Source organism: Phoca vitulina, unplaced genomic scaffold, assembly GCF_004348235.1.
Source record: "Phoca vitulina isolate PV1807 unplaced genomic scaffold, GSC_HSeal_1.0 scaffold17, whole genome shotgun sequence".
Lineage (NCBI taxonomy): Eukaryota > Metazoa > Chordata > Mammalia > Carnivora > Phocidae > Phoca > Phoca vitulina.
The window spans coordinates 27,110,148-27,122,998 of record NW_022589720.1 but is presented as its reverse complement, the minus strand read 5'-3'; the positions used below and the strand labels follow the sequence as shown (position 1 = coordinate 27,122,998).

Here is a 12,851-nt window from a genome sequence, read left to right as displayed (position 1 = left end):
TGTTGGAGGGATTTTTTCTTTTTTGTATGGAATTGTTTTTGCACATCTCTGTTCATTTGGAACAAATTTCCAGAAGTGTATTTTTCATTTCAAAGTGTATCTACGTTCACAAGGCTTTTAATATATGTTACCAAAAAGATTGCACCAATTTATACTCAGAAGATAAAGTGCCAGTCCCATGTCTACCCTTGAGCAGTCAGAAGTGTTTGCAAACTCAGTGATACCATCCTGAAATCTTACAGGGGTGGGAAAAGAATAAAATAAAATATTTTACATGAAAATACTTTGAAAATTGAAAGTCCCATGAAAACGCATATTGCCATTATTATCAATTTTTAAACCAGCCAAGACGGAAAAGGCATTACCTCTCTCAACCACATATTCCAATAAGTAGCAGCACTTTAAAAAATAAAATCCTTCTCAACTTCCCTCTAAATACAGCTGACACCCAATAAATTCCATTTATTCGAAACCATTTACTGAGCACCTTCTATGCATTGAGCTTTGCATTAAGTATGAGGAATATGGAAGGAAAAAAAATAAACACAGTTCTTGACATCAATGAGCTTCTAGCCTCAGTAGAATATAGGGAGAAAGAAGGGTAAATCGGGATTCATTATCAGGTCCTGGATGCTCTGTAGGGAGGGCATCCCCCATTTTGGGGAGATCCAAGGAAGTCCCAGCCTAGAGGAAGGAAAGCTGAAACTGAGGATAAGGATGCAGGTGAGTTTTGGTTGGGTGGCCACGTGCCAATCCTTACTGCTCCTGAAACAATACAGAGAAATCACATTGAACTAGCAGCTATATTCCTGCACAGAAAGGGAGCTGTTTCTGGGGGTGAAGACTTTAATAAGCCACATGCTGGGAAGGCTAAGACCCCAATGAGGGTATACTTGGAGAAACACTGGATAGGTATAATTTCTCTAGAAATCAGCCTGGTATTTTTTAGTCAGGCAGGAGAGCAGAAACTGAGAGGAGAATTGCTTGGGACCATAGAGGGGATTTTAGAGAGGTCTGGAAGGAAGATGAAAAGGGTGAGATATAGCATTGATGGGGACAGGAGCTTTGGAGGGGAAGACAGAGATGCCTAATAAGGAATTTTGCCAAGTGACTGTTGTGAAATATGCTACTTGTCTACCCCTCAGATCCTTGCTCTTGGAATACATAAAGCGATGTAGGGCTGCGTGTGTTCTCCAGATGGGTGGAGAGTGAGAACGGGGGCTGCCTGCTGGAGGCTGCCACACCTGGTTTACTCATCTTTCATTCTGTAGGCATCTGAGCACTCCTGTGTGCTCAGAAGACTTCTGTGAAGCAGGAAAGCCCTCTTCTGAACTGCATAGGATATTAAAGTGAATGTTATCTGCTGTTCCTCTCATCCTGGTTCAGCGTGCCCACTTGGGCTCCGTGTGTCTGTTACATGCACAGAGCTTTCAAGAAGAGGCTGGGATTATAACGGGGCCTTTTAGGCAATCAAAGACATTCAGAAATGCATGCCAGAAATCCAGGTGTTTATCAGCCCCTCTGCTTAGGCAAACCCATGGAAAGCATCCCAGGCCATTTATATTTTGACTTGTAAATAAATTGGCAATTAACAGAACTTTGAGTATCAGCAAAGCAGCAAATTTCCCTTTCAAATCATATTGTTCTTGTGGTGATATTAAAATTAATTTCTGTCTCTAAAGCTGAGTTGAGAAGCATGGGAATGCAACAATAGGATATCTGCCAGGCCAAGGATGAAAATCATTATGGATAATCTTCCAAGAAGAGCGTTTACAAAAATAGGGAAATATTGACTAACCTTTTGAATATTGACTTCCTAATCTTTTTTCCTTTGGTGGTCTCAGGGTTGTCTGGAAAACACACCATCAATTATATGTTATGCAAAGAGGTGATGTTATTATTATAAAGCTATGAGTCAGCAATGACTTACTGGATTCTGCCAGGCCAAGGTCATGGTGGCCAAGTATGCAGGTATTTGCATAGGCCCACTCACTTCTGTGAGCAAATACATTGGTACAGGAAGCCTAGCAACCAACTGAGAGTTAGACCTACTGTTTGTTGTTGTGCTAATGGTCTGGTAGACTTATTAAGAAATACAAGAAGAAATCCTTTTATAATTGACAATAGCATTTGCTTTTTAAGATGTTAAGCATATTTTAGCATATTTTTCTAAGTGCATTGTCTTACTTTGGGATACAGAAACGCATCAGTATTCAAAGCTCACTTATTCAGCAACCACATCTTAGTTAGCTTTGGTACCCATCTGTCCTTGAGTTCAAATTAATATACATGAACAGCTTTATTGGAAGAATCAGTAAGGGCTCATATCCCTCAGTAATAGGAAGGGCCTATTGATTAATGGGAAGAATGGGTTTCAGAGCTCAAGGTCAAGTGCTCTTTCAGTGGATCTGTGAATCAGAATAATGTATTACATATGGCCTTGTAAACTATTCAGTCAATCAGTCGTCCAACAAGTGCTATTGAACACTGTGAACATACATAAATGTGACAGTGAGGTGGGGGGGGCAGAAAATGTAGAGGAAGCAAGACAGGTTACTCTGAGAGTTTGATGATGGTATTCAAGATGGAACAGTGGCAGTTGGCCACGTGTCAGAGATTTCCCATTTATTTGCAGGTCTTCTACTTGGTTAAATATAGTAGTTACCACCTAACTAAGCTGCACTGACTCTCCCTGGATTAGCCAGGCTAAGTAATGCTAGCCATTATAATACCCAGCCTCTCTATATCTTGGAAGTTTGATAACCAAGGGTTTACTTGTCACGCAAGTCACAGTTCATTGGGTATCAGCAGGGGATGCAAGATCCTTCCATCTATTGGCTATGCTTGGCTCTTAGGACCTTCAAGTCCTTAAGTTCATCTTCCTCTGGCCAGTAATGGATGAGAGAGAGAGAATGAATGAACAAGAGAATGAGAATGTATGAAAAGTTTTAAATACCAGGACCAGATTAGAAGTATATCATTTTTGCTCACTTTCAGACACCACAGCTCAATCACCTGATCCCATCTAATTACAAGAGAGTCAATCCGGTGATCTTTAACTCTGTGCCCAGAAAGAAAAGGAGAACCAAATTTCTGATGGGCAACAGAAGTTTTTACCACTCCTGTGAATGGTCTCCTAGGCTTCTAAGATGATGGGAAAAAGCAGGAAATAAGGAGGAAAAATGCTTTTGACACATTCTTGAGAATTTCTTCTTAGACATGTTAACTTTCTCCAATGTGCGCACAGCCCACTCTCAATGTTTTAAAGATTCTCCCATTAGGCACTTGGCCAGTGCACTTCATCTTTCCAGACCTTAGTCACCCCATATAGAAAAGTGAGAGATTGGATCAGAATTATTTCAAGTCCTTTGGTTCCTTCACATCTAAAATTCTAGAACTCCTGCTCTGCATTTCCTCCTGAGACAAATAAGCAGGGACCCAAGGAAGCAATGCCATGAGACCAATAATTTATTTTTTTTTTTAAGATTTTGTTTATTTATTTGACAGAGAGAGAGATAGCGAGAGAGGGAACACAAGCATGGGGAGTGGGAGAGGGAGAAGCAGGCTTCCTGCCAAGCAGGGAGCCGGATGCGGGGCTTAATCCCAGGACCCTGGGATCATGACCTGAGCCAATGGCAGATGCTTAATGACTGAGCCACCCAGGCACCCCGATAATTTATTTTTTATTTTAATTGTAACTTCTCTTCTTACTTCCCAAGCCCAGGTTTCTACAAATTAAACTATACGTAATAGACAAGATTGTTACCAATATAATAGTGATTTTTTTTTTTATGGCAAAGTAAAGTTGTTTTGTGTATGGGTGAACAGCACATTCACACACACACACACATATATAACATCCACAAAGATCTCTCTGTGAGAAAATAATCTTGTTCAAACAGTCTTGCAAAACATGTTCTCCTCCTACTCTCCTGCCCTGTATTAGTTTCACAGTGATAACAAACAGCGCTGTCTCCGTGGCTTTCAGCAACACTTACTTTTTGCTCACTCTATATAAGGACGGCAGATCAGCTGCAGGCTGGCAGTGGCTCTGCTAGGATTGGCTGGACCCTGCTGGGCTCATCTAGGTTCCACCTGTCTTCTTGTTCAAGAACCCAGACTAAGGGAGCAGCCACCATCTGGGACATCCGGAGGGCATGTGGAGAACAAGAACAAGAAGGCCTCAGCCAAACCATGCCGTTGTATTTCAGGCTTCTGTTTGGACGCAGCAAAAACAACCACAACCATTCACATTCCACTGGCCAAAGCTTTTCACATGGCCAAGTCCCAATCGTTGAAATGGGATGTGTATTCCTACCACAGTGTGTAGGATTATGTTCAGTGACAATGGATGATGATATGTAATCCTGTGACTGGGAGAGAAGAAATATTTGAGGAGTATAATCCAGTCTTCTCACCCCCACCACCTCCATTGAAGTTCTAAATACAACACTTCTCATGGAGAAGTAGTCACTTGACCTCCCTCCTACTGTGGTGGAAAGTTCTTGGGTTAGAGGCAGTTTTGGAAGGAGAAGCAACCAGCAATGGGGAAATAGAAGGATTTAGCAAACATTTATATAGTCCTCATTATAGGCTGGGCACTGTTTCAAATTCATTGCCAGTAGTAACTCATCTGATCTTCATCACAGCCCTATGAAGTTGGACCTCATATTGTTCCCATTTTACAGATGAGGAAACTAAGGCACAGAGAAGTTAAGTAAGTTGCCTATGATCACACATCTAGTAAGTGGCAGAAACGGGTTTCCAACCCAGGTAATCTGGCTCCAAAAGCCCTATTCTTAGACACCAAGAAGGGAAGAGAAATGGGAGTAGTCCAGCACCACAGACAAGCTGGTTGCTGGTAAGCTATGCTTCTAGAGAGACATAATAATAATGTCTGAAAGGAACAGACCTTATTTCAGTAAGACAAGTATTACTGTATAATAATAATGTTTCAGTAATACTTGTATGTTTTTCAGAATATTCACAAAACTGGACATTCTCAGATTGCTGGGATATAGGCCACTGTCCTAGGCACTGCCCTGCATAAATCTCTTCTCTCATGGAGTTTATGCTTTAGTGGAGGCAGGCTCACAATCAACACATAGCTAAGGAAAAAATATCATAGGTCAATGATGGTAAGTCCTGTGGAAAACAATAAAGTAGGACCGGGAGATGAAGAATGTGGAGGAGTGCTGGAGATGGGTTGCAATTTAAAGATGGTGGTCAATGAAGGCCTTGCCGATAAGGTGACATTTGAGCAATGGCCCAAAAGAGGTCAAGGGGATCGGTATTTGATGAAAGAATGAATGAATGTTCAAGCAGATCTAGCTATCCCTGTAAGCCTTTAAAAAATAAATAAATAAATAAAAATTAAAAACAAAACCAAACCAAAAAACCCAATTACTTATTACTTATGCCCAACCCAGCCACCCTCTGCCCTGGTGTCTCTCAAGCTTAGGTGCTGGCTGAGCCCTGCCCCTTCTCTCTCCCTTGGCTGCGGCCACTCCCATTCCACCAAAGGATTTTCTGCAGGACAGAAGGGGACACAACCATTAACTCCTCTTTAAACGGCCAATGGATTTTTTCTGATTGGGAATATGCAGGGGTCATGTGGTGGTGGGTGTTCACATTGTTCTGGGGGGTGGGATGGAAGGAGAGGGCTTGACGTGGGCTGTTATTAGTATGTCTACACATGCGTGCGTCCAAGACAAGGCTGAGCATGTTTTGCTCAACAGGATGGTGAGCCAGAGATGACAGAGCTAATAGAATTGCTCAGTAATGAGCAATGAGCAAATGAGAAGGTGTGAAGCCTTTGGTGGTGTGCAGCAGAGATTAAACCCGGCTGATATCAAGAATGCAAAAGGAAAAGACAGTATCTGATTTCCTGCTCTACTGACTTCTCTAGGAATGAGAGGGGTTAGATCAAGAGGAGCCAGAACCTGCAAACCAGTCATCCCCGTAAGAAGAGCCGGGGAGTGGAGAGGGAGGAGGAGAGGGATTGCACTAGAGGGAAGGGGGCAGGCAGCCAGCTGAGCTGTGACGACTGGGCATTGGGCAGAGAGCCAGGATCTCCTGGGCCTGGTCATGGGAGAACTAGGGCCTTCACAGTTGACGGCAGAATCACAGAACCAGGGCACCGGGTGGGACCCATGCAAGACTTCCTTGGGCTTCTCTCACTGGACAGACATTTGTCCCAGCGCCTACAGATAGGGCTCCAAGGGCCCCAGCCTTGGGAACCTACCGGTAGAGGTAGCCAGGCAGATCAGCGCGCTCTCCAGGCTGTGTGAATAGACAGACGCTAAAACCTTTTATCACAGAAGCCCCAGGCTAGGGAGAAGGCACACTTAGGAGAGTCAAGCTAGGCTGAGGATTTGTTTGTTTTTTTCATTTCTTTAGGCTATGGTTAAGTTTTTGTGTTTGTTTTGTTTTTATTTTGGTTTGTGTACCCTATTTAGAAAACTGATTAAACAATCTGCCCCCCCATCTCTGAGGCAGTTGTCAGCCAGAAGGAACGAATTAATACTTTGAAGCATTAACATGCAGAGCCAGTAATGGGCACTGCCTGAGCAGGGGAGGAGGGCCTTCTGAAGTCAGCACAGGAGAGGGGAGCAGAAGAGGAAGACAGGGAACTGTCTCCTTGAGAGGAAAATGGAAGAAGGGAACGAGTCTGGGCTCACGGGGCATCTCCCAGTCAGAGGGGATGAAGTTTGACTCCCATGTCCTCCTCTTACGTGGCAGAGCATCGAGTCCAGAGCTGGACCCACGTGGCGGGTGTGCCAGAAATGTTTAACAACTGCCCCTGAGAAAAAAAGAAGAAACAAGAAATCCTGATTGGTAGCATTTGCCAATTCCCGTGGTACAAACACCCCCACTGTGGCTGATCTCAGGCTACCAACATGACGCCACGCGGCTTCCAGCATTCTGAAAATTTCAACAATTGCCTCCTGGTCTGAGCCGGCCTCGGTGCAACCTGCAGAGAGTCCCCTTGATGTCACAGCTTCTGACACGCTGAGCCATCCTCACAGAAAATTCCCTCAGGTCTCAGGAAAATGCCCTGTCTAGGCCCAGAGGGTTGGAGAAGCAGCCAACTCTACCTTCACCACCACTATCTTCCCTCCCCACCTCTTTGCCTAAGAACCAGCTAAGTGCTTGTTGAAAATGCCCCTTCTGGGACAAACTTGTAACCGGTAGATAAATAAGTCCTAGAGATCTAATGCGGAGCCTGGTGACTATAGATGACGATGCTGTGTTATAAACTTCAAAGTTGCTAAGAGACTAGATCTTAATTGTTCCATCAACGGGGCGTGATGGAGGTGTTAACTAACACTAAGGTGGTAATCATATTGCAGTATGTAAATGTAGCAAATCAACATGATGTACACCTTAAACTTATACAATGTTATATGCCAGTAATATTTCAATGATTTTTTTAAAATTTTAAATGCCTCTTTCTAGGTCCTGCCCTCTAAAACTTTTGGCCCATTATATCTGGGATGGGCAGTGGTGCTTAGAACACTCTAGAAGCCGTGATCCAGGAACACCCATTCCTATTGACGGACCATCCCTGCATCCCCATGGCACCCAGCCCCAGAGCCACCTCTGGGTAGGGGGAGTGTGCTGAGGGAGCCCTTTATCAGGTAGAGGGCCCTTTAAAGGGCACAGAACCCACAGCCCCAAGGGCTTCTGGTGGCCATGGCAGGGTGGTTAACAATACAGATCTCAGAGCCCAACTGCTGAGCTCGTCCCCTTTCATACAGTGCTCACTGGCTGTGTGACCTTGGACAACTCATGGGGTCTCTCTGGGCCCGAGTGTCCTCATCTGTAAAATGGGCATATTAGTAATAGTCCTTGCATCTCAGGTTTGTTATGAGGGGGAGGCATGTAGTGTATCCTGTGTAAGAGTTTGCCAATTTTCTCACCACACATTTTTAAGCACGCTGGAGGCTTTTAAGATAAGGTTGTTGGCTCAAACCACTTACCCCTTTGAGCTTCAGTGTTCTCATCTTTGAAATGGGAGCAATGATGTAGTAGTCATAGTAGCAGTAGGAGGAGTAATTATAGTAGCTTCCCTGCCCACTGCCCAGGATTATTGTAAAAATAACATGTGATAATGATGAGAAAGTGCAAAGTGCTTTGTAAACTATAACTCACCGTGTAGACAAGAGGTTTGTCAACGGATCTTTGATGTTGTTAGTAATTTGAGGCAGGACTCAGAGTCTAAAGACCGGATTCCCGCTTTTGCTCTGCCTTCTACACTGAGTGATGGCGGACAGAGCCCGTTACCTCTCCCAGCCTCAGTTTCCTCTCCCGTCACACGGGGCCTCTTAGCAGAGGCATGACATGTGTCAGGTGATGCTGCGCCAGTTAGTGCTCCCCCCCTTCGCTCACACTGGAATGTGCCGAGGGCCTTTTAAAAATGCCTGCGTTCAGGTGGGTCCAACCCTCAACCAATGAAGCAGAATCTCTAGTGAGAAGGCACAGGAATGGGTACTTTTAAGAAGTTGCCTACTTTGTCCTACTGCGAATCCTGGATTGAAAACCACTGATTTCTGGGGCGCCGGGGTGGCTCAGTCGGTTAAGCCTCCGACCCTTGGTTTCCACTCAGGTCATGATCTCTCAGGGTCGTGGGATCGAGCCCCGCATCGGGCTCCGCGCTCAGTGGAGAGTCGGCATGAGGATTCTCTCTCCCTCTCCCTCCCATTCTGTCTCTCTCTGAAATAAGTAAATAAAATATTTTAAAAGGAAACTCACTAATTTCTGCGGAGCAGCGATGTAAAACACAATTTACAACGTAGGGTGTTTTTAAAAATGTTTTTAGCTGATTGATGATCTCATGAGAAACTACTCTGAAAATCAGGCCAGCGTCTGTTTTGCGCCTTCTGCCCGAAGCGTGCCCTCGCCGGGGGGGACTGCAGCTCCCCCGCGTGCTCCGGCCTTCCAGCCAGGCAGGCCGTGTGAGACCCAGCCTCCCTCAAGTCCGAGATGCCGCTGGGGTGCCGCTGGGGTGCCGTGGGAGGGGAGTTGGCGTGCGCGGCGCCTCCAGCCACCCGGACGCGTTCAGCGCTCCGCGTTATTACAAGTGACTCCGGTGCAGAGCGTGCGCGGCAGGGTGGCCGCTTACCCCGCTTGGGTCAGGAGCCGGGAGACCTTTCTACCCCAGTGCCGTGTGCGTGCGGGACCAATGCAGGGTCAGCTCCGATTTGGACAAACGCTGCCTCCGCCCCCCCTCTGGCTCCCAGGGCTCGGCGCGCCCACCCGGCGGCCTCCCAGCAGCGTCTCCACCACGTGCCCCCTCAGTGGCCCCTCTGGGGGTCCTGGAAGAGGGGCGCGGGAGGCTGTCTGACATCAGAGGTGGGCAGTTTCTATCAGCCCCTGGATTGTTTCTAATAACTCTCACACAACCATGGTGTTCTGACGGCGCCGCCCGGCTCTCGTGGGATGGTCATTTATAAACGTCGTTCCCTTGTGGAAAGTGCCAGACGTTTCCCACCAAAGGATGTAGGGAATAAGATGGACAAGTGTTTGAGAAGCAATAAAACGTCCACTTGATCATTGCAGTGATAAAAAATAATAATAACGGATGGTCACATGAGCAAGGATCCCGCGGTGAAGGTTCCCTGGCAAATGTGTAAATATGCTGTGGGCGCTCGGGCCACAGAAACAGGTCTTCCCTGCAGCCGCCCCCCTCCCCCTCCCCCTTCCCCCGCCCCCCGCAGGGTTCCCCTGAGCACCGCATCCCCAGCTTTCTGTGCCTGCGTCAAAGAGCAGCTACCCCGTTCTCCCTAAAACCTCTTCCCTCCCTTCTGTCAAAGACAGAAAACTAAGCCGGCTCCCGTCTAGTGTTAGGTAACAGGAACACAGGACCAGTTCTCTTGTATGCAGAGTTTCATCCCATATCTTATTAGGTTCTTGTTGGGCTTTTTCACCTTTACGGCTTCAGGGATTCACTTGGTCACACTACAGGCAGTCACTGACCATTGACTTTGGGCAAAGTTTATATAATGCTCTTAATCTTGAGCCTTAATCTCAGCCCTCTGCAGCTCTCCCCACCCTGAGCAGATTATGGCTTCTGTTTTCCAGACTGAAAGTTGGCCTTCTATGTTGGAAAGACAAGCCAGACCCTTGGAAATCAAACGGTGCCTATGGGGTTCTCTCCCTGTTATTTTAGCCTCAGGCCATCTAACCAGGGTGGAATCGCAGGTAAGGAGACCTGGTGGCCAGACAACCCCAACCAGGCAGACCCCAAAGGAAGCACCTACTACAGTTCCTAACGCTTAAAACCAGGGATGAATACATGTAAAATTTGTTTGCAAGAAATAAGACTTTTTACATTTTTAGGACAAGAGAGACATTTGAAATTTGATTATACCCGTTATGAGCCTTTAGCAACTTGATTTAAATTGAATGACCCAAGGGGTTGGATGGGGCAGGTAGTTTAGAGTGTGCAACCTGGGGAGGGGGAGGCATTTGGAAGGAAGAGCAACTAGAAGGTCCCCAGAGAACAACATACTGGCTTCCTCACAGGAGCCGTTACTAAACCAGGAGACCCAGTAGAAGAGAGTGCTTGATGGTGCCTAGATGCCCCAAATCTCTGTTGCCACTAAGATTTCTATTTCCAAGTATGTCTCAGAGGGAGTGGTAGCGGGTAGAGAAAGGCTTCTAGAAGTTGTCCATGAGGTGGTGTCCAGCGGGCACGTGGGGAACCAGCTGTGGCCAGGAGCTGGTCTCTTCAGGGCTCATCAAACAACACCCAGTCATTCCAAACGTCTCAAATGGGCCTCTGGATGTTCTTCCCTTGATCTGTATAAATCATAAGATTTAAAAGAAAATATATGCCATGTGTTTCCAAGAATTTACACTTAGTTCATCAAATCTGTTGTTTTCTGAGAGTTTTTTTGGAGTCCAACAAGACTAATGAGCCTTTTTCAAATGTCGTTAAAAAATGTTTTCTTCTCAGAAGGACATTTAGAGGCTTTGAAATTTGTTCCAAGGGTAAAAATAATAGTATTAATAATAAATTGCTCAAAACTCTCAACACGTACAGGTTCAAAATTTATTTAATACTCCCAAACCAAGAGACATGAATTATTACTGGGGTTTGTCATTGCTTGAGAGAGGAGAAAGAAAGCACAGGGAGGTTCAGTAGAGTTCACTGTGTGGTTCACAGTTATGCCCATAGCCCAGCAAACTTCTTGCTCAGCCTACAGTTTCAGAGAAAGCCCCCCCCTAATTCGGCATCTATGAGGCCCCGTTGATTTTGTACTGAGGCGACTTACTGAGCGGCTGACTTTTCAGCCTGCTTTATTTTTGGCTGGTCGATCAAACCCCTCCCAGGATGGTTCTCTTGTAGGGCATGCAATCTGTGTCACGTAAAATGGGTGATATATGGTTAAGTGACCACAGGGTGGAAAGAGGACACTTTTTCTTGGGGGCTCTGCGCACAAGAACGGCGGCCCCGCGGCTGCCCGTGAACATTGTCATCTGGTGACCTCTGGTGGTAGAATTTTTCCTAGCATGTGTGCATGGATGCTTCTGAGCCAAGCCATCCAACCATGTTACATTTTCCTACATTCCTTTCCTCCTGTTTTGTCATTCACATTAAGCAAGGAGCAAGGATCAGTTGCAAACACCCAGAATAAAGTGGGGCGTGTGCCTGGCCAGAGTGTTACTTTACAAAAGTTGCCCGGTGCCTTCTCTTTCAGTGAACGTCTGATACATTTCCTGTAGAAAGAGAAAGGAGCCAAAATGAAGGAAAGTGTGGCATCCACAGCTGTTTTCATTTTGCTACTTTTTCTCAACACCAGTCTCCTGAATGGTAAGTAAGGGACTGTCCTGCTCTCTTTAATTCCCTGGGGTGTTTCTCGAGAGGGTGGAGAGTCCATCTCATCCTGCAGTTACAAGAGATGAAAATGTCATTGACTGCTACTAAATTATCTGCAACATTTTTGGCATTAAAATCAATGCAGAAATTAATGCAAAAGAATGAATGCAGTGAATGCAAAAGCGTGTCCCTGCTCTCTGCCTTCTATCCTCACCCCGGGACTATAGCGAAGCATCTCGTATGAACGACAAGACCAGAGTCTCAGTCCAGCTGCTGTCAGCTGCTACTAGCTATGTGACCTTGAGCCAATCACCTAATCTCTCTGGGTTTCCACATTTTCAAAGTGAGGACTATGATGTTCCCTCCACCTGCGATGAAATAGTGTACGTGGAAAATCTTTGAAAAACAGTAAAGAGATAAAAGGGATTGCTGTTATATGGTGGGACACATGTAGCTAACTCTATTATCTGGGCTAATGGGAGAAATGAAGTTCACAGCTAGAGTGTGCATGCTGGCGTATGTACATTTCTGTGCGCCCAGCTCTGTGCATCTTTGAGTGTGGATACTTTTGAATATACTTCTGTGTGTATTAACTTCTCTATGTGTATCTGATTGCAAATGCTTCTCTGTGTATACCAGTGTGTGTGCCTCCATGTATGTGTGTATTTCCGTGTATGTTCCCAAGTGTACTTCGGAGTATGCAGCTGCAAAGATGTCGGGGCGGGGGGGCTGTGCATGTGTGTGTTTGTGAGGTGGGCTCTAATGTGGACGTAAGTGTGTACCTGTGTGTACGGTACCTAGGTGGTTGTCCCTCTGTGTGCATTTTATAAAGATAGTGAGACAGTCCATTAATTTTCACTGTCTCTGCTAAAGTGAGTGAAAGGAACATTTGACTAGTTGTAATTTCACAACTGTGCTCTCCTCTCCTGAATTTCCTAGAGGTACCATGAATAACCAGTGAAATGTGAAAAAGATAAGCTTCCAGAGAGAGAAAAAAGAGAGCAGAGATCAGCATAATCCATAGAGA

General features: G+C 45.6%; 1 protein-coding gene across 1 annotated transcript in view; it reads left to right on the top strand.

Moving 5' to 3' along the window:
* PRLR (prolactin receptor) overlaps nt 1–12,851 on the top strand; it is a 153,368-nt gene that overhangs the window by 125,832 nt on the left and 14,685 nt on the right. Inside the window, exon 3 of the mRNA XM_032415398.1 lies at nt 11,706–11,818. Within this exon, the coding sequence (XP_032271289.1) occupies nt 11,749–11,818 (70 nt within the window). The 5' untranslated portion in view covers nt 11,706–11,748. The remainder of the gene's footprint in view (nt 1–11,705; nt 11,819–12,851) is intronic.